Source organism: Hyperoodon ampullatus, assembly GCF_949752795.1.
Source record: "Hyperoodon ampullatus genome assembly, chromosome: 9".
Classification (NCBI taxonomy): domain Eukaryota; kingdom Metazoa; phylum Chordata; class Mammalia; order Artiodactyla; family Ziphiidae; genus Hyperoodon; species Hyperoodon ampullatus.
Genome location: NC_136922.1, coordinates 35,425,529 through 35,452,984, shown reverse-complemented (window position 1 = coordinate 35,452,984; position 27,456 = coordinate 35,425,529). Strand labels below are relative to the sequence as shown.

Below are 27,456 nucleotides of genomic sequence, written 5' to 3'. Positions count from 1 at the left end.
GTACTGACCATGGTCTACATATCCAGTTCTCTCCCGTAACCCAAGTTCTCCTTCAAACAACCTTGGGTCTCCGCCTAAGTCTTCATCTGTCCCACAGTCCACTCTGCCAGCCTGGAAAGAGAATGTGGAAGCAGAAAGTTTCTCTTTCAAGTCAACATGTGTTCTCATGTCCAAGAAGTTATTCTGAGCCAAAAGTCTCCTCCATTTTTGATCCCCCTTCTTTTTGAAAACTATATAACTATGAAGAAGCATTACATTTGAACTAAATATCTTTTTTAAGTTCACAGACATCAAAATGAAAAACAGCTATACAATATCTTATACAGAATTCAAAAGCCACACTCCATGTTACTTTACAGCAGTGTTCCTGAGAACTTTGGTTGCTATTTGCATTTCTGTGCTAGAATAAAATAATTATTTATTTGATTCTCTTTGCTGTCTTCTTCTTAAATCAGCTCATAATTCATAGGACAGCTCCTTTGCATAATTACATACGGACATAATGCTCACTAATGTTTGATCCCTCTGCTTATGGAACTAGTTTAAATAGAAACTCAATGAAGACTTAAAGAGGGCTAAATTTAGACCAGTGGACTAAATCTTTTCAAAAGGAATTTTCCTTGAGCTTGTTATCCTAATATATTATTTTCCTGTCTTACTTTGGGGAAGGAGAAAAAGGAAGCTAAGAAAACTCATCAGAAACACTTATTGACTTAATGTACTTAATATGTCCCCGTTGTGACTGTAACTCACAACCAGAAGTTTAGCCACTACTAATTTTATTTCTCTATTTGATTATCTTGTTTTATAAGATAGCAACCGAAGCTGTGGAGAATATACGCACTACAGTGTCATTAACAAGAGAAAAAGCCTTCGGGCAAATGTATGGGGAGATGCTTCAGACTCAGCACAGGTGATTGTAGACTCATACTGACTGTATTAACTATAGTTTGTTCCTATAAAGGCAGCACTCCTGGGTGACTCCAGTGGTTTGCCTGCCAACTCATTTGCTCTGGAATCTTTCCGAGTGATGGCATAGCATAATTCCTTATATGACTCCACCAAGAGGAAACTAGAAAGAGGAGTTGAGAGCAAGCACATTTAGAATATATGTTTTAGGTCCTCCCACATTGCCATGAACTATAACAAAGTGTGCATATCTTTCTTATTTCCATGAAACATGATTGAGGAAATAACATATTTAAGAAAGAAAATAATATTGCTTAGCCCTTTATATTGAATCTCTAATAAAAGAGTTCACATTTTAAAATGAATATATGGACAACAAATATGATCAGTTCTTTTAATTTTAAACTAGTCCTCCTTACCACATTTACTTAGTGATACTCTTTGTATTACTTTATCAGAAAGATAGCTCTGTACTCTTTTACACTCATGCTTGTGGTTGGTACCGCCATTTAATTCCCACTATTTATTCTATTAGTACAACATTAGGATAGAAAATATTTTTAAACCAAATCTCTTTATCTTTAACTCTTTCAGTAATTATCCTTTCACAGACCTTGTCCATTCATTTGAAAATACAGAGAGGCAGCTTTGTTACACTGAACTATAGAGCATATAGCTATAGAGAAAATCATTATATTTATTGTTTTCTCTATAATAATTCTCAGTAGTTAAAAAGTCATTTTCTCTTTAATAATTAGAAAAAGTGTATACCCCCTAAATGATAACGTCTTACCTTCTGTATTCATTACTCTACATTTATTTAAAGGACCTTACTATACCTCATGCCCCATTATCTAGTAAATTTTGTGCATTTCAGAAATACCTTGAAGAAAGCACAGATCATTGGAATCTGTTATGCATTCAGCCATGCCTTTGTATATTTTGCCTATGCAGCGTGTTTTCGATTTGGAACTTATTTAATTCAAGCAGGACGAATGACCCCAGAGGGCATGTTCATGTAAGTTGTACAAGTATATAAACCCTGTAAATGGGTTATGTACTTAAATTAACCAGAAAAATGTCTAGTTTAGCGTGTATTATCATTTAAATCATATATATGTGCAAAAGACATGTTGGGGAAATTAAAAAATTTTTTGTTATTTAATATCTATTGATATAAGTGCAGTCAAGCTGGTAAAATACTGATATAACACAGGTACTCTGAGTTAAACTCCCAGATGAATTGCTTCCTACTTCAGTTTACTAGACGTGGGAATGTAGGGGTAAAATATGCCTTCTTGTTATCCATTATCTTCCAAGGTGGAGATGGCTTTATCAAGTGTGACTGTAAATCAGTGAGGTAAGTTCCTTGCTAAGCAAATACTCCAGGAGAAACACATGTAAATGAGTATTTCTCTTCAGAAAAGTCACATTGAGAATTGATCATGGCATCCCAATGAGGCTGCCTCTTCCCAAAGCATTTGTTGGTGCTTCTATTTGGAACTCTGTTCACATAGTTATGAATCTCTTTACTTCATAGAAACACCTAAATTCAACTTCTGAAATTAGAAAAATTTACCTTGGGTATTAATTCTGAGCTTCTTAAGTCTCCCTAAAATGTCAGATTGTTACTAATCTATATCATAAATGTCACTGCTAAACGTTTAGAGCTAGAGAAATCCATACAATATTTGACTCCAAAAAGTAACGTTATTTTTTTTTTTAAGAAGCCCACCAAAACATACACATCAAAGCAAGGATCAGCCTCTTCAAAATAATGACTTGGGAGATTACACCTGCTTCAAGGATACTGCCATTTGGCAAAAAATGTCGGGAACTCCTCTTTGGGATTTACCTCTCAACACTCAGACACATTCTTTTGAATATCCTTATTGGTGGCACATATTTGTACTTTGAGGATATATTCAATTTGAAGAAATGACCAGAAATCATTTGAAGCCAAATAATTTCAGAATAACTTGGAATAATTTTCAGTTCCTCTTCATGTGTTTATTTGTTTGTTTGTTTATCTGTCAAACATTAACTGAGTTCCCAGGAAGTTTCTTTGCTAGGCACTCAGAAGGAAAGCATCCACAGTTCACCAACCTAATATTTTTGAATCTATGAGGCCATTTAGAGGTTTCATGAAGCAGATTTTCTTATAAAATGGAATATCTGGGGGCTTCCCTGGTGGCGCAGTGGTTGAGAGTCCGCCTGCCGATGCAGGGGACGCGGGTTCGTGCCCTGGTCCGGGAGGATGCCACATGCTGCGGACCGGCTGGGCCCTTCAGCCGTGGCCGCTGGGCCTGCGCGTCCGGAGCCTGTGCTCCACGGTGGGAGGGTCCACAGCAGTGGGAGGCCCGCGTACCGCAAAAAAAAAAAAGGAATATCTGTATGTAAAATGTCAACAGGAATTTTAGGCTCCCTGTTATACCATGTTTTCCTACCCTCTAAAACAGTGTGCAGTATTGTCTGTGTGAACATATAAATCACAATTATGACATTTAGCCTTGGACTTCATTCTGATTACACAGACTAGTTTACAGAGATAAATTAACAAGAAACCAAATGTAGAATCACCTAAATTACTTCATTCAGCTCACCAGCCTGCACTAAATTAGCAAGTTGTTTCTTTGGTTCTTATGAAATGCAGGCAATCACAAGCTTAAAAGTTGATTGTATTCCAAAAGTTTGCTTGCAAGCCAATTGTTTGAAACTCAGAACATGTCTTCCTTACGTTGCTCTAAACTTTCTGCAGCCATCTTTAAATCCCCAGTTTCCCATTCCTTCATATAACTGTTCCTTGGTATTAGTAGAGAGCAAGCCAATTAAATATATTTATACTAATGTAGGATGTCTGATGATTTTATCAATTCTCACAGAAGAATTTTCATTTATAAAAGCAATTATAATCCCAGTTACTTTCTAATGGATTTACTTGAAGATAGTGTAACAAAGCAATCAAGACAGAATCACCTCATTTTCCCATCACCAAACTCACTAGGGTACCACTGATCCACCATGCCTGCCATCTCCATGCAAGAACTAAAGTCCTTGTCTGCAATAGGTTCCTGCAATCATCTCTTCACATCAGTTTCTGTCACTACTATTTCTTTGCTTTATAATCACCTGTCATAAGAAAAAGAAAGAAATCTCTCCCATGACCTTAAGTCCCCTTCTGCCTACTTTCAATGTCTCTGTTCTCCTTTGCAGCAAAACAAATTCTAGAGTAGCCTATTCTTGTTATCTACACCTTTTCATCTCCAACCTCTCCTAAACTCATTCCAGTCAAGCCTTGATTCCTACCATTCCACTAGAAAGACTCATTATCAAGGTCACCACTGACCTCCATCTTGCCCACCCATAGACCCATCCAGTGTCCGGTTTTCCCATCTCATTTAACTTGACCTCTTAGCAGCATTTTATACTCTGCTTCCTGAAACATTTTCTTCTCTAGGCTTTTTCTCCTTTGTTATTGGCCCCTCCTCCTCTATTTTCTTTACGGGCTCCTGATTTTCTGCTGGGCCTCCTTGTGTTGGGGGGCTTTAGAGCCCTCAGTGCTTTTCATCCACACACTCTAATTGGTAATTTCATCCAATCTGATGGTTTTTAAAATATTATTAAATAAATAAATAAATATTTATTAAATATTTTAAATATTAAAAATAAAAAATTTAAATTTTTTTAAATAACTAAAAAGTGTTTTTTTAAAGTCATCCTGATGACTCCCTTCTGTGTATTTCCACTCCTAAATACCACATGCTTATCCAACTACCTACTGGACATCTCCACTTAGGTGTCTAATCATATCTTAATGTGTCCAGAACAGAATTTGAAGTTTTTCCTTCCCAAAGTGTCTCTTCTCCAAGACTTCTCCATCTCAATAAACAGCACCACCATCTATGCAGTTGCTCGGCCCAAAAATCTAAGAGTCACCCTTATTGCTTCTTTTGCCTCCACCCACCACATACAGCACCAAGTCTTAACAGCTGTAACTCCAAAATACTTCTTACCATCTCTACCCATGTTACCTCCTGTTTTATCCCTTTGCCTGTCTTGACTGGACCACTGCAACTACCTGCTCACTGATGTCCCTGTACTCACTCTCTTGCTTCCCTGTAATCCATTCTCCACACAGTAGCTAGGCTGATCTTTTAAAACACAAATCCAATTCCATCAATTTACTAAAATACTGTAATAAATTCCCATTGAAATTTGAATAAAACCAAATTCCTTACTCTGACCTGAAAGCTCTACACATTTGGGCCTCTGCCTTCCTTTCTAACCTCATCTACCATTGTCTTTTTTTGTGATCTGCACCTCAGACCCCTGCTTGCATTTCTGTCCCTGGAACTCTCTTCTTAGTGTTTTTGCACTTGCTCTTTCCTCTGTCTGGAATAATCATTCAGTTCTTTACTGGGCTGCCTCTTTCTCACCATCCAAGCCTCTGCTCCTAAGTCCACTCCTCAGAGGGACTTTTTTTTTTTTTTTTTTTTTTTTTTTTGTGGTACGCGGGCCTCTCACTGTTGCGGCCTCTCCCGTTGCGGAGCACAGGCTCCGGACGCGCAGGCTCAGCGGCCATGGCTCACGGGCCCAGCTGCTCTGCGGCATGTGGGATCTTCCCGGACCGGGGCACGAACCCATGTCCCCTGCATCGGCAGGTGGACTCTCAACCACTGCGCCACCAGGGAAGCCCAGAGGGACTTTTGCTGATGGCTCAAAGTAGTCCTCTTAGCCCTTCTCCTCATCACTCTCTATCCCATTACCATGGTTTAGTTTGTGTATAGCACTTACCACTATGTGAAATTATCTTTTTTGTTTCCAGATTTATTGAGTGCGTAGACTGTAAGCTCAGTCAGAGCAGAGCTTAGCCTGTTTTGGTCACTGATGTTTCCCTAGAGCCAAAAATAAGAGCTTGGAACATCATAGGCACACAATAAATATTCACTGAATAAATGACTGAACCAAAAATAAAGGGGGAGATTTGGAGTGGTGCATAATTAAGCAGTCCAGTCATTCCTGGAAATGTGTTCCCAGATTCAACTTTTCCACATCACTCCTGTTTTTTACAGATTCTTCTCTTTTTCTTCCCTTCTACATCCAAGTGCTTTGGCATAAGGACTGGGTGTAAGTCAAAGACAGCCATTTATAGAAAAGTAGAATGTTTGTAGCTGGGAATCTACTTCTCCATACTGAGATTTGTTTAGATTAAAACTAAGCAAAGAATTTTCTTAGTTAAAGAATGATACAACTTCAAAATCATGCAATCACTATCATGCCTGCAAATGACATCAGGCAGGACATTTCTTGAATGGGGCCTCTCAAGGCTGCCAACCATTCTGTTTCATATGATAATCACTATAACAACAAACTTGATTGAGTCCTTACTTAGTATTAAGGATTTGTAATACATTTTCTGCTTAATCTTCTCCACTACCCTGTGAAATACTATGATTCCCATTGTACAGATGGGGAAAATTAACACTCAAGGAAGTTACCTAACTTGCCCAAAGTCAGTTAATCAGCAAGTGGCAGAGCACAGATTCAAGTTCATGACTCAAGATGCTAGGGGCTTTGCTTAGGTGACATTTATTATTATTAATTATTATTATTATTATAACTAATTCTGTGACAAACTTTCATAGAACCTTTCTATAAAATTATTGGTTTTTTAAAAAATTATTGTGTAGTTTTCCAAACATTTAAATATCCAGAGCTGGGCTGATTCTTACCATAAATGGAACAAGTAACTTGCTTAGTATTAGTTTATGACCCTAAAATATAGAAGAATCAAAAGGCCCCCATACAAAAATTCCTACTGGACTACCATACTTCCTGATTTTTTTTTTCATTAAATTCATTGAAAAGGGTCATTTCTGGAGACGTAAGAATTTTAGCTGTCAGAACACATGTAGAACTATTAACATGAGAGCAACGATTAATGAACAGTAATCACACTGGTATTTCCTAGTGCCCTGAGGAAAGGAAGAAACAATGAGCTATCTGAGCTTGGACCACGAGTATCACTTTTGATTTGAGTTTCATTCAACCAGACTACAAACAAAGTAAGGATACCCATACTTTTATAGTATGGACAAAGAAGAGAGGCTCTGGGAAATATGGGTATGGGGCTGTGCAAAATGTGAACAGATGAGATTTGTCTTCAATAGCAAAATCTTCAGTTTTCTTAGAGACCCAAAGTGGTCCCCAGCTACCATAAACATGTCACAAGTGTCCTTTTAGACACACTAAACTACACCTGGCCTAAAGGACTCTGTGCCTTCCAGAATTTAAGGACACAGACAGCTTTCTATCTAATCAGCTAATTGAATGGAAGATTTTACAAAGAAAACTCTCTCCTACTAGAACCCTCCTTACATAAAAAGAACTTTGTGCCATTCTCTAAATCAATGGTTTCCCAACTCATCAATCGAGGAGCTAGTTAAAAATGCAGATACCTGGAGCTCACCCTACAGATCTAACCCAGAGATCTGTAGATCTGGTGTAGGGCCAGGAAACTACGTTTTACCAAACGTCCCAGACTGTTCTGAGGCACAGAATCTGAAGATCACTCTTTAAGAAATATGAGCATAGGGACTGAATTCCAGGCTGCTCTCCATAGCTACTTGAAACCTCAGGGTTTTCTTTTGGCCATTACCAGAAAATTTTCTAGAATTATATAAAAATTGGGGAAGTCATATTTTAGTTTATTGTATAAAATAAAGATGCTTTATTCACTCTATAAAATGTGAATGTATTTTCATGATTTATAGCTACCAGGATGGATAAGCTGTCTCTCTTTCAGAAATGACAGTGTGCCTTATAGAAGGAGATGCACAAAGGGAGTTTTAACAGCAGAATCCCTTGATGTGCTCATAATGTTACTTTATCAGCAAGGCTACTTAGCTAAAACCTTAGCTTTTTCTTCTAAAAAAATTGGCAACATACATTTCTTATGGTAGAAACTGTCTCCATCCATCTCTATTATTGTAGAAGTTTCTCTGAAATGAGCATTTTTTAAAAGGTGATAACATTTTCCCTCTGCTGTCTTGCAGCCAATGCATAGGCATTCAGAAAATCTCTTACTTATGTTCTCATACACATACGTGTAGTAAAAATCTCCCCTTCTGCTTCTGTTAGCCCTGGCAACACTATGGATTTACTTCAGTATAAATGTACAGACTTTGAGAAATACAACATAAGTTTATTTTCTCCCGTCTGAATTTTAGTGCCTTTAGGTTAGTTTCTAGCTAACTTGCCTTTTGCAGTATAGTCCAGAAACCATTAGTGCCCAGCAGAGGTTTCTGTTATTCTCCATACTCCCACGTCAGAACTTTCCTCTCTCTGTTTCTTCCTTCTTTGCTACGCATATTAGCAGGAAGCTAAGTAGAGCAGATGGGTAAGAAAGAATCAAGGCATGACAGCCTTCAGTACAGTAATTATAAAAGCCATAGCTTTGAAAACTGCCTGATAAGCAGAGAGCCAAGCAGCTTATGTGTTGTGGCCTAGTCCTCCAAAAATCCAAATGCAGTTCTTGACAGGAAATCATATTGAACTTTGAATATTTAATGTGGTTATTGGCCAAAAGAACAATAGGTGGGTTTTCAGTGAATATTAATAGTAGGTTAACAGCTTGGAGTAAAAAGGGATAGAAAGCAAGCTAGGTCTCCACCATCATCTTTGCTCTGGTAGGCCAGGCAGCCTTGGAACTGTGTTAACATAATTAGGAAAACAACCTCAGTTAGCCAAAACAAGGAAAACAGGAAAGTCTTCTTTCAGTTTTCATTGCCATGGCAGCCACCCAGCTTCTGCCAGGCTCCTCCCCAGAGATTATCCAGAGGTTAGGAGGAAAAGATAAGGAGACCAGATAGAGGGATCAACCATTGAAGGGATCTAAAGGAGACAAATCAAGGAGGATTTGCTATCTAGGGTCCTCTGAAGATTCTAAAATGGGAAACAAGTGGTAACAAACCCCAACATGCAGGGAGAGACAGTTCAGGTCAGCTTTCCACTAGAAGGAGCATTGTGTAAGGGAAAACAGTTAACAAGGAGGTTCAAGTTCCAGGCCTACAGTTTCATAGCTATGTGATTCTGGGCAAATTGCTTATTTCTCTGAGATAAAGAGTCTCCTTATTTATTAAAAAGTGATGTGTGTGCCTTACTCCTAGGTGATCAAATGGTATCATGTATACGAAAACATTCTATAAAACCCAAAGTACCAAATAAATATAAGTTGTATATTTTCTCTCTCCCTTCTGTTGAGAAAGGGATTTATGGTGAAAAGAAAAGGATGTTTGTACTGTTACATGGATGTTAGGGGAAAAGAGTATGAGTATGGGAATAATTGTAATGGCCACCCCTGTGAGGAAAGATACTCTATCTTCCAATCAAAAAGAAGAAACTTACTGAGTGGGGACTTCAGAAGTTGTGGTGTGACCTGCTATGCTAATCTACATCCATAGAAATGTGAGAACTTACTTTCCAACAGAAAATGTCCAATTAACTTTCAGTTCTATGAGAGGAATAACAATAACTTAAACACTTAATGAGCACTATACTAAACACTTTATATTATTAATGTATTTAATTCTCACAACAACACCATAAGATGTAGATAGTCTTGTTATCTCCAATTGTCAGTAAGGAAGCAGAAGCACAAAGATCATGCACAGGGTCACAGAACTAGCAAATAAATGATGGAGTTTGGATGTAGTCCCAGTGATCTGGCTTCAGAGTCCAGTCTCTGAACTGCCCAGTATACTTCCTCTTAGAATAAGTCACCAAAGGTATACAAACTGGATATGGGAGCAGGGTTAAGGGGAGACAAATAGACCTGAACCAGTAACTATGCTGGGTATTTCTATTTGGATCAACTGTATTAAAATTAGGATTGTTCATTTCTATGCTTTTTTACGTTGTTCCCAGCCAAACGATCCTTTAAAAGTTCTAATTCGGGCTTCTCTAGTGGCGCGGTGGTTAAGAATCCGCCTGCCAATGCAGGGGACACGGGTTCGAGCCCTGGTCCGGGAAGATCCCACATGCCACTGAGCAACTAAGCCCGTGCGCCACAACTACTGAGCCTGTGCTCTAGAGCCTGCGAGCCACGACTACTGAAGCCTGCACACCTAGAGCCCGTGCTCCGCAACAAGAGAAGCCACAGCAATGAGAAGACCGCGTACCACAATGAAGAGTAACCCCTGCTCCCTGCAACTAGAGAAAGCCCACGCGCAGCAGTGAAGACCCAATGCAGCCAAAAATAAATAAATAAAATAAATAAATTTATTTAAAAAAATCTAATTCTATTTCAGCAGCAATGATGGGCAAGGGGATTTCCCCACTGCTTGAAAATGCGTGGAAGAATCATTGTAGCAACGGTGCAGTGACAACAGCCCCATGAACCCATGAAGAATCCATAAAACTAGGAAAGAAGAAGCCTAGCATGTGAAAACCCTCTCCAGACCTCTTCCTGCTCAATATTCTCTTTCCTCAACCCCAGCCAACCTGGAGGTTTTTGCTATAAATTCAGTAAAGCAGTATAAACTCAGTGTAAATCCATATAAGGATAAACTGTAGATAAGATTTCTTCTTCCATGGACAATTTAAACTAAGAAAGTTATAGAAGTTAAATTTTAGGTTTTTGAATTCCTGCTTTACATATTTATGGTTCAAGAATTATTTCAACATGAAAATCATTTCTGAATGGTGGAATGTTTCTTGTAATCTTATTTGGGCATGAAGGGGCTATATAAGCATTTATGATAGATTAATACTTTGACAGATGTGTTATTAGTGACTTTAAAACATTCATCATTATAGCAAATCATTCCTCTTTGTATATCCCACATGGGTGAAACTCCCAAGACCAACATTGGCATGGGAAGTTGGCCTGAACATTTCTCTGGAGTAAGCTTTCGGTTCAGCTGCCTCCAGGAGGTTGGACCAAATTGAAGGATCTGGTTTAACTCTCTAATGAAGTTAGAGCACTGGTTATTGTGCAGTAAATACTTTCTAAGTGGAAGTGAAATGCAACTTAGTTCACTCTAGCTAATTGGGCCAGACTAGGTTAGGACAGATGCTATAGCAGACCAGCTTTGGCCTCTTTTTACAGAACCCACCTGGGGAAAAAGTATAAAGGAGATTAATGTCCCTGACTCAACCCCCAGATAGTCCCATCACCGCAAAGTTAGGTTCCTCAATGTAATCCTCATCAACGTCAACCCCCATCCCACTTAGCCTCCCCTCAACATATACACAATAAAGACAGCATCAGGGCTTTTAGCTGGTACTCTCCCTTCTCTACTAAAACTTTTCTTCTTGCTCTATTGTGCATCCTTTGGATCATTTACCTCTCACAGAAACAAGTTCTCCCTTCTACCCTTCTCAGTAAATTGCATTTTATGGGAGACCTAACAAAGACGTTAACCTTTGTACATTTATGCCAAATGATTAAACTGACTTTTGATGATGCAACTTTTAGGACAGGTAGATATTTTGGCACATCTCATATCAGAGGAAAGTGGTATTTTCTTAGTTGTTCTGAGAAGCCTCCATCCCTGTGGGACTAGAATCCAGGTCTCCTGACTCATAATCCAATTCTCTTCCCATCTTACCTGCTGACTCTTGGATCAGACTGAGGCTGGAGTCTGATTCAGCCTGGTTTTTTTCCCTTGCATTAAAAAAAACAAAACAAAAACAACCCTCTGATGTGTAACCTAAATTCAATAACCACTTCTGATATTTATAGCTGAGTATTAAGTATTTTGAATGGCATTTTGAGCTCTAAATAATTTTAGTAAATATTAGTACTAAAAATGCCTTGACATCACAGAACTAGTGGCTACAACATTTTAGCATCTCACATCCCAGTGAACTGGTTGTTTGTATATTTTATTACTGTGTTTGACCTTTGTAAAGACAACAAGATTCAAGATCTGAGGTCTGTGTCACTGAAGAGATTGCATCAAAATTCACCCCTTAGTAGGTCCCATCTCTGAAGAAATTCACAAGGAGACCAGTGTGTTTACCTTGCTGTGATCCAGCACAGCAAACAAACAACTGGGTTCTGTGATGTCTTTTTACTGCCTAATGTTTAAATATTGCCAGTGAAACGGAATTACACCTTTAGCTCTGCCACTGAGATGCATTATTTTTCATTCTAGTAATATGTTTTCATGGCTAAAATGAAAAAGAAAATGAGAGGAAAATATTTAACCATGGCCACATGATATGCCACATTTCTGTGAACAATCTGTGGGCTTCCAAATATCATCTGCATACTTACCATTTTATAATTAACATACTTTAAGACTGAGATCATATTCTATAGCAGACCAAAGATCAAAGCTCTTCTTCCAGCCTGGCTAAGGTATATTTTAGTCAGATATTGTTTTGAGGACCTTAACAAAGTACAATCTCCATGCTTTGCTCTCTTTAAATCATGTAGCACTTCAGACAGATAACCGATCATCTGACATCAGTTATCTGTTCTAACTACATTATATGCAAAAAAAGAAAAAAAAACATTCATATCTACTGTGTAAATTCAGATCTCACTACTGGTGACACATTCTTCCTATTGTTAGTTGAATTCTCTGTTAAATCTCCAAGCAAATGAGCCTTATATCAAGGAGGCTAAGAAGTTTTATATTCATTAGTTAGAGCCTTTGAGCTATCTTTCTAATTGGAAAAGAAATTTTTAAGATTACCTGAGCTCCAAAGATTATTTTGGCCTACAAGACAAGGGATAATCACTATGTGGTAGAAAATTACAAAAGAGATATCATTGTTGGGCCTTCAGCATTGATGGTATTGTCTGGGCCAAAAGATTATATTCCAGTGCCTGATTTTTCCTTCACTTTTACAGCTCTTGTTTGAAAACAGACTTAACTGAGATTCACATGCTTTATATTTTGATAGAGTTTTTACTGCAATTGCATATGGAGCTATGGCCATTGGAGAAACACTTGTTTTGGCACCTGAATATTGGAGAGCCAAATCTGGGGCTGCACATCTGTTTGCTTTGTTGGAAAAGAAACCAACTGTAGACAGCTATAGTCAAGAATGGAAAAAACCCGTAAGCACAACTCTGATTTTAAATGTCCACTTATTATTAATTGTCTATATGCATGCTCTCTAAATAGAGACTTAAATGAAGGCATTATCTGATAACTGCAAAAGAGAGTGCTATAAAGAATTAAAAGCTGGTATAAATAATTGTTACGGCTACAAAGGGAGAGAGGGGGTCTTGTCTTAATCAAATTTTCACCTCTGTTACTAAAATGTACAGACTTTATATTTTAAAATGTGTACTTCTAGTTTACTTATTTGCCTGATGCCATGAGAATATTCTGGAACAAATGATTGATTTATATATTTGATTTTACTTAGACTGCAAAAATCTTAGTCTGGGATAAAGATTTGCATTAGGATTTATTCATTTTTTTCCTCTGATAACATATGCAAAGTAAATAGTGCCCTGCTATTTCAGATGCCATTTTTTGTGGGAAATATATCTGCAAACAAAAGAGAGAAAAAGGGAACTATATTTATTAAATTATTAAATATTAAAACACATGCACATATTTAGTCACAAACTCTAAAAGACTGTGAATATTAAAAGAGAAGTAATAGGAAGATTGTATAATTTCAAAATAAACCTCTCAATAGTAGTCTTATACATTAAACATATATTCAATTTTTCTAGACATTTTAAATTTAAAAGAATAGCTATTAGGTATATACTTAAAAGAAAATTTTCATTTAAAAGTATTTCCCTCTAGAATTTTAACAGTAGATTTATACGTATGATAGCTTAAAATAGTACATTATCACTCGAACTTCATAATTATTAAAAGGAATGCTGGTTGTTAGAAACAAAAAGATCATGAAATTCTCAAAATAGAGTACTCTAAGATACATTATTGTCAAAGTAAGATTTTATACTTGTCTTTTGGAAAGTAAACTATGTTGGAAACATTTTTAATCTTAGGATTTAGATATTTAATAATATTACTACTCATTTCTTTCTAAACATTAAATAGAGGGATTGAGCATCTCATTGATAAATGTCCTCATAGAACTGTATACAAGACATAGAATGTGGAAATGTTCCTTATAAAGACTACAAAATTGTTATTTAATCTTTACTTTATTTAATATATGAATACTTCTAAATATCAGTCCCTATGCTTTAAAAAAGTTAAAGTTTGGTAAAACAAAATTGGCAAATATTGATAATTATTGAAGCTGGGAGATAGGTATATAGCAGTCCATTACATATTATTCTCTCTACTTTTATAGATGTTTGAAATATTCCATAACAAAATGTTTAAAATAGTAGGAATAAATTTTTAAACGTATTAAGTCTAGAAATCTAGAACATCTCTCTATGCCTTTCCAAAAGGCACCAGAGCATACACAGAAATAATTGCACTCTCATTATTCTGCAGTATCCTGAGGTTTTTTTAAAAACTTTTTTTTCACAAATAATATTCATGTGTTGTAGTGGGCAAAACAGAAAGCATTGAATAAGCTAAAAATAAGCTACTACTAAACTTAATATTTTGGCATATATCCTTCCAGGATATATTTTTTCTAATTCTAGACCCTTAACCACATGTTAACATTTCTTTCCTTTGAGAACAGAATAATTTCATTGTCAAACAGTTTTTGGTACTCCTCCCCTCCACCTACCCCCGCCTCCTACCTATATACTGGGCTTGGAATATACTGAGCATGACTATTAAACCTGACTACTTAAAATGCAGTTGATTGAGGGCAAACATGAAGTTCAAAAGAACCTAAAATCTTATGAACCAAATATATAAATAGAAAGTTAATCATCATTTAGTGATCATTCTGGAAAGTCTTTTATAAACATCCCTGGTGTACATAAGTATTGGTTTACAAATTACCAACCACTAAAGAGAATGAAGCATAGAGAGAAAGATAAACTTTTAGGCAAGTGTCACTGCCAAAAAATGATCAATTAACAATGATAAATCTGAATTCAAAATATAATGTATATTAACTGTAAAACATGGTCCAACCTACAAAAATAACATTTATATGTACAGTTGATGAGGACCCCAGCTATGATGAATTAAGCAATAAATGTCTATAAAGCACAAACTAATTTTTTAAAAATGTATTTATTTAGAGCAGCAGGTCAAACGGTAATTTACAGATCACACTGTGACTGGGTACTGAAGCCAAAGGAAACTAGTGATTTTAGGAACTTGGTGAAGTCCCGTAGTGAAGACAAGAACTACAGATATAAAAATCTCAACAGAAGTGACAGAAACAAATGTGCAGTCAGCAACTCTATAGAGAGGAATACGATGTTTAAAATTAAAATGGTTGGACTTCCCTGGTGGCGCAGTGGTTAAGAATCCGCCTGCCAATGAAGGAGACATGGGTTCGAGCCCTGGTCCGGGAAGATCCCAGATGCCGCAGAGCAGCTAAGCCCGTGCGCAGCAACTACTGAGCCTGTGCTCTAGACCCCCGCGAGCCACAACTACTGAGTCCATGTGCCACAACTACTGAAGCCCGCTCACTCTAGGGCCCGCAACAAGAGAAGACACCGCAACGAAGATCAACCCCCCCCTCGCCGCAACTAGAGAAAGCCCGTGCGCAGCAACAAAGACCCAATGCAGCCAAAAATAAATAAATAAATAAATAAATTTTAAAAATAATAAAATTAAAATGGCTGTGGAAACATGCACAATTTTCAGAAAGCACTCAGCCAATGTGCTATAATTTGTTACAGCCTTTCTAAGTCATCCTCTAAACACTGCCAACTTCCTTTCACAGGACATATGTGAAGGGAATATAGAGTTCCGAGAAGTCTCTTTCTTCTGTCCATGCTGCCCAGATGTTCTAATCCTTCACAGTTTATCCCTCAGCATTGAGAAAGGGAAGTAGCATTTGTTGGGAGCAGCGGCTGTGGGAAAAGCACTTCTGTCCAACTTCTGCAGAGATTTTATGACCCAGTGAAAGAACAAGTGGTAAGACTGAATTCAAATACAACTTATCTGGGGGTTAGTGGGGCTATTCTTAAACATTCCCTTGGGCTTAAGCATCCTCGCTGATTTGAGGGGGGGGGGGGGCAAACAGTGCAGTAGTTTAAAAAAAAATCTCTATGCCTTAACTAAGAGGATAAGCAAACCAATAACAGAAATGATGGATAGGACTTTGAGGCTAAGATCAAAGCTCCAAAGATTCTTCAACCATTATAGAGCAGAAAATTTGATCTTATAAGCCATGGAATTCTCTTAGAATACAGGTGTTGGAAGATGGGTGTAATATCAACATCTGGGCTCTTTTGTCACTCTGTTCTGCCTCCCTGGTTCAGGCTTCCTGCTATTCACTCTGGCCATCTCCACCTCCCAACTCTCAAAACCTTAGACATGATTAGAGCTTCTTTGAATCAGCTCCGTTAAGTTCTGCATCCTGATTTCAAAAAAATGCAACCTCTCCCTCCTTTGAACTCCAAGGACTGTTTTTCTCGCCTGGCACTTTTCTTACTTTAACTTGTATTCAGATTTTCAATTATTCTCTCCCCACAACCACCACCAAATTACACACACACAAAGACAATTTCCTGTTCTGCCTTCTCCTACCCCCACAAAAAACCATAAGCCCATAAAAGTCAAAAACTGTCATGTTAGTCATCCTTCTGCTGCAATTTACAGTCTTTTCCCCATCACAGAGTCTCAAAGACCCTTTGCAAAATGGAACAGTCCAAAATGGCTGCCTTGTTACAAGAGAAAACAATGAGTATGAAAATCAGGTGACATTCACCTATTTGCACATAGCATAGCACACTCCCTCCTTTAAACTTTCCAATGAGTTCCCACCACAGTTACAATAAACCAGAGTCCATACCATCAAATCAAGTTCGTTCATGATCTGGCCCCTGCCTCTCTCTCCAAACTCCTCTCCTATCCCTCCTACCTCGTTGTGCACTGTGTGTCAGTCTCACTGGCTTCTTTATGTCCTTTAAACACACTGTGGACCTTTGTTCTTGCTATTCCCCTGCTTCGAATGTTCTTACTCTAACTTCTTTGCCAATGTCTTCTCATCATTCATGTCTCAGTCTAAATGCTACTTCCTTAGATAGAATATAATGCATCCAGTCACCCCCTTCCCAAATCCTCACCACACCCTTAGTCACCCTCTATCCCATTATCTTGTCTTCATGACACTTTCTTTTTCTGATGTTATTGAGTTGTTTGTGTGCTTATTGCCTGCCTCTCTCCACCAGAATATAAGCTACAGGAGGGTAAGAGCTTTGTCTTGTTTATTACTGTTTCCCCAGTGTCTGAAGAGTCCCCATCACATAATAGGTATGCTCATCAAATGCCACTTGAATTTTGTTATACGTCCATGTGAATAAACATGGCTTTGTACAAAATGACTTATTTCTGCATGTGGACTACTGTATCAGTCTGCACCTACTCTCTCACCGGGCTTTAATAAAGTGGGGTCCTGTTGCAGTGGAGGTTGGTATTTTTTCATCTGACTTCAGTACAGAGCACCAGACGTTATTCTAGACTCTGAGCAGGTCTCTAGAATATATAGCCATTCCTAGAAATGTCAAGTAAGTTTAGGAGTCGGTACTTTAGTCAGTTACATGCTGTCTGCTTCTATACAACATATGATTTATGAACCTTCCTTGGGTAACATTATACTATGAAACAGCTTGAATTCCTAACCTTCTTGTTATGATTTGTATATGTTTGAATACAGTGAACCGTAACATGATACAGTTGTTGGATCTTCACATACCATTTTCCATTCTGCTTTTGGCAGCTCTTTGATGGTGTGGATGCGAAGGAATTGAACGTACAGTGGCTCCGTTCCCAAATAGCAATCGTTTCTCAAGAGCCTGTGCTATTCAACTGTAGCATTGCTGAGAACATTGCCTATGGTGATAACAGCTGTGTCGTACCATTGAATGAGATAAAAGAAGTAGCAAATGCAGCGAATATCCACTCTTTTATTGAGAGTCTCCCTGAGGTAAGAAAATATCTGAAATCTTGAACTACAAAGCTGTCAAGTAAGCCCAAGTATTTTATTGGGCCTAAGTGGTTATTTTTATGTGCTCCATGGATTATACAATTTAGTTGTTGCTAGCTAGCATCTAATGTAAAGTTAGATACAAAAAGCAAAATTTGAGATTTTTGTGTGACTATTTTTTCCAAGACCAAACTGTATTAATATTCACTGAATTAATTTTCATATTTTGATTCTACACCTTCTATTCATTTGTACTCTGCCATGTCTACACCACATCATCCCCCTCTGGACAACCTTAGTAGCCTCTTAATCTATTTTCCTGCTTCCAGTCTTGCCCCTTTATAATTCTTCCTCACAGCAACTGGAAGGATCTTTTAAATACATAAAGTAAGTCATACCCCTCCCTGCTTAAAACCTCCTAATGGCATCCCTTTGCACGAAGAATGAAGTCAAAACTCCTTATGCGGCTGGCAAGGCCTTCGATAATCCATCCCTGCTTGCCTCTCCAGCTCCTTGCTCATCATGTGCTCCCTCCGCTCCAGCAACACTGGCTTCTTTCTGTCTCATCAATTGGCCAAGTTTTTCCCTACCACAGGACATTTACATTTGCTATTTCTTCAGCTGGGGCCTCCCTTCCTCTGGCTCTTTGAAGAGCCAGCTCCTTAACTTTCAAGATCTTTCAGATGTCACTCTTGCAGAGGCCTTCCTTGGCCACCTTATTTGAAAGAGTCCCCACCAGCCCTTATAGCCTATCACATAGTCTTCAGGGCACTCATCACAGTCGAAAATTACCCTGGTGCTTATTGACTTCTTTAGGGCCTCCTTTTCCCGCTAAAGTGTTAAGTAAATGCCTGCCATTTTTGTGACCTCTCTGTATTGGCTGTGATGGCTGACACAAAATCTCAGAAAAGTTTTTCTGAGATTTTCTTGGCTAACTGTAGATTAGATTTTCTTGGCTAACTGTAGAGAAGCCTTTAGCATAGCAAGCATTGATACAAATCCAGAAGTAGTGCATAGAGACACTGTAATTGCAGCTTAAAACTCTTGCAATATCTGTTTAAACCTACATATACACATAGATAAAATAAAAATATAGATACCTACTTTTGATTGGAAACAATTTTTATAATGTGATTTTCTAGCTCACTTTAAAAGGAAATGCCAAAGTTTAGTAAGCATTATATCAAACAACTAATCTAGTGCCCTGTTCTTTGGGGGAGGATACTGGTCACCATACTCTCTTTTATACTACTAGATCTTCCCTCACCATCTCCTGTCCACACTAATTGATGCCTCTAACTATAAATGGGCCTTTAATGCAATTTCCCTAACTCCAGTAAGGTTCTTCACTACTACCTATAATAGAAGGAGTAACATATTTTTATCAATATTGTGACCCTATGTCTTTCCCTTTTTTTACTAAGGCATTCACTGCGTTATTGATTCAGGGTCAGATTATTATCCACATACGCCTGATAGGTTTTTTTTCTTTAATTTATACATGGTAAAATGCTATCCATTTTATATTTGTACCATTTGACTTTTGTCCTTAAATTGCTTATTATCTTTCATTCTTTTCATTGTACTATTTCTCAGATTTACCCAAAACTACATACTGCAGAGATTCAGTGTGCTTTTTACAATAAACTTTGAGAATCAAGATGATGTTATTTCCAAAAGAAAGAATAGCTTGTTTCTCAATGTTTTTAAATTTAGTTTACCTTCATATCACTGTTACCCCTAAAATATATACAACCATAGAGAAATCTGGTGCCAAAATAGCATTCTTGAATAGGACAGTGGAACTACTAGTCTAACGGCAATGAAAATGACCATTTAGAGTGAAGAGAAGATAGGGAATTTGGGAGATCACTTAGGAGCTATTTCCAGGGTTAAGTTATGAAGGCCTGAATTAATAATTATAAACTGAAGTAAAACAAGGAAAAGGATGTAAAAGATATCATAAAAGTGGATATTCAGGACTTAGCTTAAGGTTGTCTGTAGAAAGTGAGAAAGAAAGTACATAATACATTGGGCAGCTTGCTGGAATAAAAACACACAGAGCATATGGTGCGAGTACAGAAGAAGGAATGACAAAGTCTCTTTTTTTTTTTTTAACCATGCAACAAAACCTTTATTAACATTTTGAACAGGTTCATTGATTACTAAAACTGGTAACTTCTAATCTTAAATTGGGGCAAATGGCTAGAGTGCAGAGTGATGCCATCATTGGGCATTATGAATGCAAGACTGAATAATTAACAGCCACCCCTCAGACGGAGGACCAGGTGCAAGGTCGACTCTTTCTGGATGCTGTAATCAGAAAGAGTGCGGTCATCTTCCAGCTGTTTTCCTGCAAAGATGAGCCTCTGCTGATCAGGGGGGATGCCTTCTTTATCCTCGATCTTGGCCTTCACGTTCTCGATGGTGTCACTGGAGCTCAGAGAAAACCACACAGAGGATGTTGCTTTGAACTGGGTTTTGAAGAATGAGTAGTTCACTAGGCGGAGAGGGGACAACACCATTCTTAGGAGGCAGAATAAGCTCATGAAGAAACACATATATGTGAAAGGGTTTTAGGTATTTGGGGGAAAATAAATTTAAAATTCAGAGCATAAAGCATAAACTGGGGAATTGAGAAGAAGAAGCCAAACAGAATATGCACATGGACTAAATGCGAAGGTTCTGATTTATCAGGCTAAGTTTGGAAATAGGAAACCGCTAGACATTTTTAGGCAGAGAAATGACATGATCAAATTTTTAAAGAAAATAATTGCATTTGAAGCTCAGCCTTTTGTTTGCTCACTCAAGAGGCTCTTTGGTCTCTGTGGCAATGGCATACACTGCATGAAAGGGGGAAGTCCTGATACATTACAACAGTCTAGATGAGAGAAATTCAGATCCACATTTTCTTTCCCCCAGTTCCAATTTCCAAAAGTTCTTAAACTCCATGCCCTCCTCTCCCCTCCACGCACAAAGACCATGTGTTTGATGTCAACTTGTTGGGTAGCCAAAATGATGTGAGGCTTTATGAAATCTTTATTAGTTCTACTTAGAATGAATTGTCAAATATTTCTACAGAAATATTCATATATTTGATTACTGGTTGCTACCCAGCCCTTTCTGGGGGTGTTAAATAATATATATCACATATTAAATATAAATAATATATAGTATGTACAATTTACAGTATATTTTCTTCTAAAGTAAAAAAAAAATAGAATTCTTAAACAAATATAGCCCTGTGGGTTTCAGATAAAGGATTATGGACCTATCTGGCAGATCAAGGCAGGAGGGTGAATAGCAGAGCGTCAACTCAGAGCACGCTAAGGGTAACACATCTATGGTATGTGCCATGGAGATAAACTGCAGGCATTTGGAAATATCAGCCTGGAAGACGAGTTGACATAACACTGACTTGGTCTTGAGGATCCTCGGAGAAACACAACAGGTGTAGATGTCCCCTAGTGGCCACAATTTCACATGGTGGCAGCTCTCAGTCAAACCACATGACGTCTCCCGCTGGAACCACTCTGAAACTTCTTTCCAGGGCCTGCAGGAAATCTCCAGAATGCAGTTAGTTTAGGATTAGACTCTTTCTGATGTTCCCTCCAGGATCCAACTGGTATTTAGACCCAGGTTCACACTGAACAGCCATTGCCCCTTGAGTGTCTCATAAAACAGGTGATTTCAGGGCACTCACTATCCCAGTGTTTGCCAGAAAATTTAGATTTTCAGTTTAAACAGGAAAGAATGAAATCCTATAGTTCTTCATTAAAAACAAACAAAAAAACAAAAACCTTCCGTTTAAGTGTCTGAAAATGTTTTGGGGTTGCTATTGAGACAACGTGTATAGTCACATTTATAATCTGTTCTGCTTAATGATGGGCAAAAACATCTGAATTGTATTTTCAACCAGTTCAGTCTTGAGACTTACATCTCCCTGCAAGCCAGAGAAGGCCAAGAGATGCAAAGTGATTTCTAAGCTAGTATTGTATCTTCTTCAGCTATAATAGAGGAATCCACATACAATTTAAGCTGGACTGGCAGAAAGAGCTACAAGCCCATTATCATTCCCACCCAATCCTCTCTCAATTTTTGGCTTAAGATTGAATTCTCTAATTAGATGGGAACTTTGCAGTGTGTGGAAATGAACTACAGTTTTACCTGATTATCTGTAGCCCTATGACTCCAATTTTAATAAAATGCATTTTAGGAGGAAGAGACCCAGCATGCTAGCAGTCCCAGATAAAATCACGAGGAGCTAGCTAAAGTCTGTTTTCTTCATAGAGCATTCACTTCAGAAAAGATGCTTTTACTGGGCGTTAGTAATTCAGATACCCATTGTTTGATATAAAGTAAGCAACTGAGCATTTTAAGTTGAAAAATGAACTTTGACATGAAGCAGACACATTTGTTATAAAGTTATATCATAGGCTCTCTCGAAACCCACTCTGCTGGAAAGGCACCTCCTGAAGGCAGCCAGGTATGGAGGGAAAGCAATTGAATCAGGCTTCTCCAGGGCACTAAGATAAATAGCACATCAGTCATGTGCTGCATCTTCTCTATAATGCTGCTACAGGATCCACCTTTAGAAGGCTGTACCCTTGGACTCACTTTCCCAGTGGAGCTCATCCATCCACACATCCTTGTCTGGGTACCAGTGGCATGGATTTCTCAGACAGCTGGCAAAGGCTACTAGAAAGCAGTGTGAAACCTTGGAGGGAAGCAGAGTTAACCGGACAATCTAGAAAGCAAGTGGGAGCCTGCTTGCTGATCCATTGTGATTTAGGATGGCTTCAGGATAAGTGAAAAACTTCCTTTACCCTTCCATGGAGGGTATACTGAAAAAGGGGTCATTAGTATGTAGGAGAGTGTAGAAATATTGTGAAGTGCTAAATGTCACTATCATGGCCTGAAAAGGTGAATGGACTGTCTCAAGATGTCAGCCTAACTTACTGCTAGGATGATACCTGCACCTCTGAGAAGGGCATTATGGCGTCTGGAGAGATGTGCCCATAGAGGGTTGGTGAAAGTCAAAGTTAAGGAACCCAGTGATTTCCTTTAAAATGATACTTTAAATCATTTTGATCTGAAAACAGAAGACAATTTAACTTAATGGGGAAAGATTTGTCCTTACTGGGAAGTTTTTTTCCGTAATAATTTTTTTTCTTATGCTTTAATTTGAACAATTCCTTTGTAGAAGCACAATGGCAAAGGTCTACTGTTTGTGATCAGATTAGATATGTAAATGAGATGGTAGTGTTTACTGCTGGTTTAGCATTTATTAGCAACAAGGCCCAAGAATAGATTGTAGTACTTGTTGGGACACAAATTTTAGAGAGTAGCAAAATTTGAAATATTTAGATGGCTCTCGCCCACAGTTGCCATGTTAATTTAAATAACCAAGCCTTGCTTTCTTAATTGCATGTTCCTGTAATAGAAATACAACCCACAGGGGCTTCCCTGGTGGCACAGTGGTTGAGAGTCCGCCTGCCGATGCAGGGGGCGCGGGTTCGTGCCCCGGTCCGGGAGGATCCCACATGCCGTGGAGCGGCTGGGCCCGTGAGCCATGGCCGCTGAGCCTGCGCGTCCAGAGTCTGTGCTCCGCGGCGGGAGAGGCCACAACAGTGAGAGGCCCGTGTACTGCAAAAAAAAAAAAAAAAGAAATACAACACACAAGTTGGACTGAAAGGAACACAGCTTTCTGGCAGCCAGAAACAAAGACTAGCTATTGCAAGGGCTCTTCTCCGAAAACCAAAAATTTTATTGTTGGATGAGGCCACTTCAGCCCTTATAATGAGAGTGAAAAGGTAACATCCTCTTCTTTCATCTCAAAATGTAATATGAAATATGAAAGTGGAGTATTGTGGAAGAAATCAAGGTCAGTTTGGGGAAGAAAGGCCTGGAGAGAATTGTAGTCATAGGGTCACCAGTTGTAATTAAGGTTTTGGCCTTTATAAAAAGGTTAGAGGCTGGTGGGGAGGTGGGAGAGAGTTGGGACACAGGGCATCTCATGTTTTAGAAAGGTTTTCTCATTTGAATTGGTCTCATTATCAAAAGGGACCCAATTCTTGAAATGTTTCTCCACTCAAGGAAAAAGCCCAATGAAAATTACTTTCCTGTTTTATTATTATTTTAATGACACCAAACAAAATAATAAGGCAATCTACATATATAAAAGAGTGATCTACACTGCAATGTTTGAGCCTGCTACTCTACCTTCTATAGACTATTAGCTCTGTTTGAGAAGGAAACAAGGGGGCAAACAGACATGTAACAATAAACCTACACTGCAAGGTCCTTCAGATGTTTAATTTTACTATGTCCTTGTCCCCTAATAGTTCTTGCATATAGCATGTTCTTATTTGTTAAATGAATGTTGGTTGAATGAATTATAATCTTTCATATTTATCAAGTGCTTATTATATACTACTATCTCAATCCTCACAACAACTTGATGAATTAGCTTATTTTATGCTCATTTTACAGATCAGCACACTAAGGCTTAGAAAAGTTAAGAAACTTCCCTAAATTTTAATAGACGGTGTCTGACCTAAGATCCCATGTGATTAATCACAACACAATTGCTATTTGTAGATGATTATCATTCTTGATTTCTAAGGAGACAGTGTGTTATGAAAGAAAAAAATGGGACTTTTGGAACCAGACATATTTGGGCTGTAATCCTGGATTCATCAGTTACTAGCAGTGTGACCTAGGTCAAGGGACCTGGACTTTTCAAATCTTGGTTTACTCATCAGGGAAATGAAAATAATCCTCACAGAGTTACTGAAAGGATTTAAATGAAATATCCATCATTGGAATATTTTATATACTCAGCAAATATTGGTTTTCACCCTCCACTTTCATTTTGTTGTTGTTGTTGTTGTTGTTGTTGTTGTTTTGGCCGTGCTTCATGGCATGCAGGATCTTAGCTCCCCAACCAGGGACTGAACCCATGCCCCCTGCAGTGGAAGCACAGAGTCCTAACCACTGGACCGCCAGGGAATTCCCTCATTTCTCTTATATAGCATTATAACCTCATTGTAGCTGAGATGCTGTTTTAGCCAGGACAGTTTTACAACTAAATATGAAAAAAAAAGAAAAAAAAAAAACCAACACAAACAAATAAAAAAATAAAACTGTGAGAAGAAATAAAGTAAGTAAATTAGACAGTTCCACTTGGGTATGGAAATACTACTTTCTGGCTTTGACTTTGGAACCACTTACTTACACACAAATAACCACCTAACTTTTATTCATTGTCACAAAAGCTCTTCAAATTAAAAGTCTTACTTAATGTGTCTATAATTACTTTTTCTAGATTTCTATTGAGTAGGGTATTTCACAAAGTAGGGTAGTTTCCTTGGAGATAAGCAAATACACAATGAATGTTATTAGATCACCTTAATTAATTTGACTTGCGCAAGTTTATTAGCATTTAACCCAAGGTTGCAATCACAGGTCCTTCTCTCTTCCAGGTGGCTCAGCATGCCCTTGATAAGGCCAGTAAGGGGAGGACGTGCCTCGTGGTGGCTCACAGACTCTCCATGATACAGAGCGCAGATTTGATAGTGGTTCTGCACAATGGAAAAATTAAGGAACAAGGAACTCATCAAGAGCTCCTGAGAAATCGAGACATATATTTTAAATTAGTAAGTGCACAGTCAGTGCAGTGATGCTGTTGGAGTTAACATGTATTTTGATCTTTGTGTAATGCAAAGAATAATTAGTAATTAGTAGGAATTAGGAATTATTTGGCATGCTTTGATCTCCTTTATTGCATGTATCAATAGAATCATGCTATTCAAGTACAGACATGTTCTGTTTACACACCATCTTCCCTTCAGATTTTTAAAAGGAAACAAAAATTACTAAATTCATTTAAGTGAGATAATCCCTGTATGCCTCACTTTATAAAAAGCACATTTGCTTATAAAACAATTTGCTGCAAAGTGAATATTTTCCTTTCAACTTCCACTATAAAATTGGGAATATATTCCCAGAGGGAAAAATTACCCAGTTAACTAAATGAAAAGATTTTAGCAAAGAGAGAGTAAGATGTAGTTGGGCCTGTGGCATTTCAGGGAGACTGATTTTAATTTGGAACTTCCCAAATTTTGTAGCAAATTAGAGTACTTTGAGGTAGTCCGTCACTCCAGACCATAGGACATTCTCTCATAATATCTCTCAATACTTCTTTCAGTGAATATCCACTGTTTCCCAAAATTCCATTATATTCCTTTGTCAGGGGGATAGGGAGAATTACAGTGTAAAATTTCTGGCAGAATTAGGTAGTTATCTTCCACTTCAGTAAGTGAAATGCCTTACATGATCCATTCTGAAGATTCCATTATTCCAAGCTTTCGGTTTGGCAGAATAAGTCACAACCTTACCTGTATATGAACACTTATTTACTTAAAATAAGAGCTACTTTTATTACAGGTGAAAATTTTTAAATGCCTTTCTCTATTATTATTCAATCAAGTAATTTGTTTAAACTTTATATATACTTTATTTTATGTAATATATGTATGATTTAAAAATTCTGTGTAAATAACAATATTGGTAAACTGAATCATGTTTTCCATTTACTTAAATATGTAATTTCATCTAATGATTTATCTCCATTCTTAACTGTATTTTCTTCCATTTACAGATACTTACAACCAGCCTCTCTACAGTACCCTCTGCCGGTAATCTGAAATCTTGTGAAAAAAAGTAAAACCATTTGTGTCTTATGCCACTTTTTAGAAAATGCAAAATAAAAATAGGCTTGGGGGACTGAGAACCAGATTATTGTTTAAAAGCATTGGCACTGAAAGCCTGTGGCCCCTTTGCTATGTGTGGATGTAGAGCCCTTGGTGTTTTCTCTTTCCAGAGTAGGGTGGGAAGGAGGGAAAGGGCAATATGATATGGATATGCTTAATTCCTCAGAGCAGGAGCAGCCCAGTCTCCAAGTCTGTAATCCCTCCTAGATTAGCAAATACCTGCAATGCCTACTTTCCCCTTGAGCCTATCCATAGCAATCCTACCGTCATACCTACAGATGTCAGAGAAACACTTTCCTTTCTAATTAATAGCCCTCATTTTTTATTTGCATTTTTATTTCAAAAGATTTTAAAGGGTGCTCCACAAGCAGCATTCTCTTAAAGTCACTGCCTTCATGGGAATAAGCAACCATGCTGAGAATTAGGGTCCCAGATAGTACACAAGGATCTGTGGGGTTATCAGCTGATGAAGGCAGAAAATAAGTAGAGACCAGCTGCTTTTAGGGACTGCCACAGTTTAAAAGTTTAAAATTGCTGTACTGTTCTTAAAATGGTTTTAAAATACATCATTTTATTTAAAACACTAGTTTTAATAGAACCAAGGCACTCCATCCCCAAAATTATTCCAGCCAGCTATGGAATTACTTCAGTGAGGTCAGGATTTTACGAATACTTGTAGAAATTTTTTCAAAATGAACCACCATTTACACATACCTTATCAGTTTTGTAAGTCTGACTTTTTAATCCGTATACT

General features: G+C 37.9%; 1 protein-coding gene across 1 annotated transcript in view; it reads left to right on the top strand.

The window, feature by feature from the left end:
- ABCB5 (ATP binding cassette subfamily B member 5) overlaps positions 1-25,610 on the top strand; it is a gene marked incomplete at both ends in the record, with an annotated part of 99,041 nt that extends 73,431 nt beyond the window's left edge. Inside the window, 9 exon segments of the mRNA XM_079711818.1 lie at positions 813-913; positions 1,787-1,927; positions 12,826-12,982; positions 15,721-15,826; positions 15,829-15,914; positions 17,722-17,928; positions 23,596-23,722; positions 23,725-23,741; positions 25,413-25,610. Coding sequence (XP_079567944.1) covers positions 813-913; positions 1,787-1,927; positions 12,826-12,982; positions 15,721-15,826; positions 15,829-15,914; positions 17,722-17,928; positions 23,596-23,722; positions 23,725-23,741; positions 25,413-25,610 — 1,140 coding nt within the window.
- Between the last annotated feature and the right edge of the window lie 1,846 nt (positions 25,611-27,456).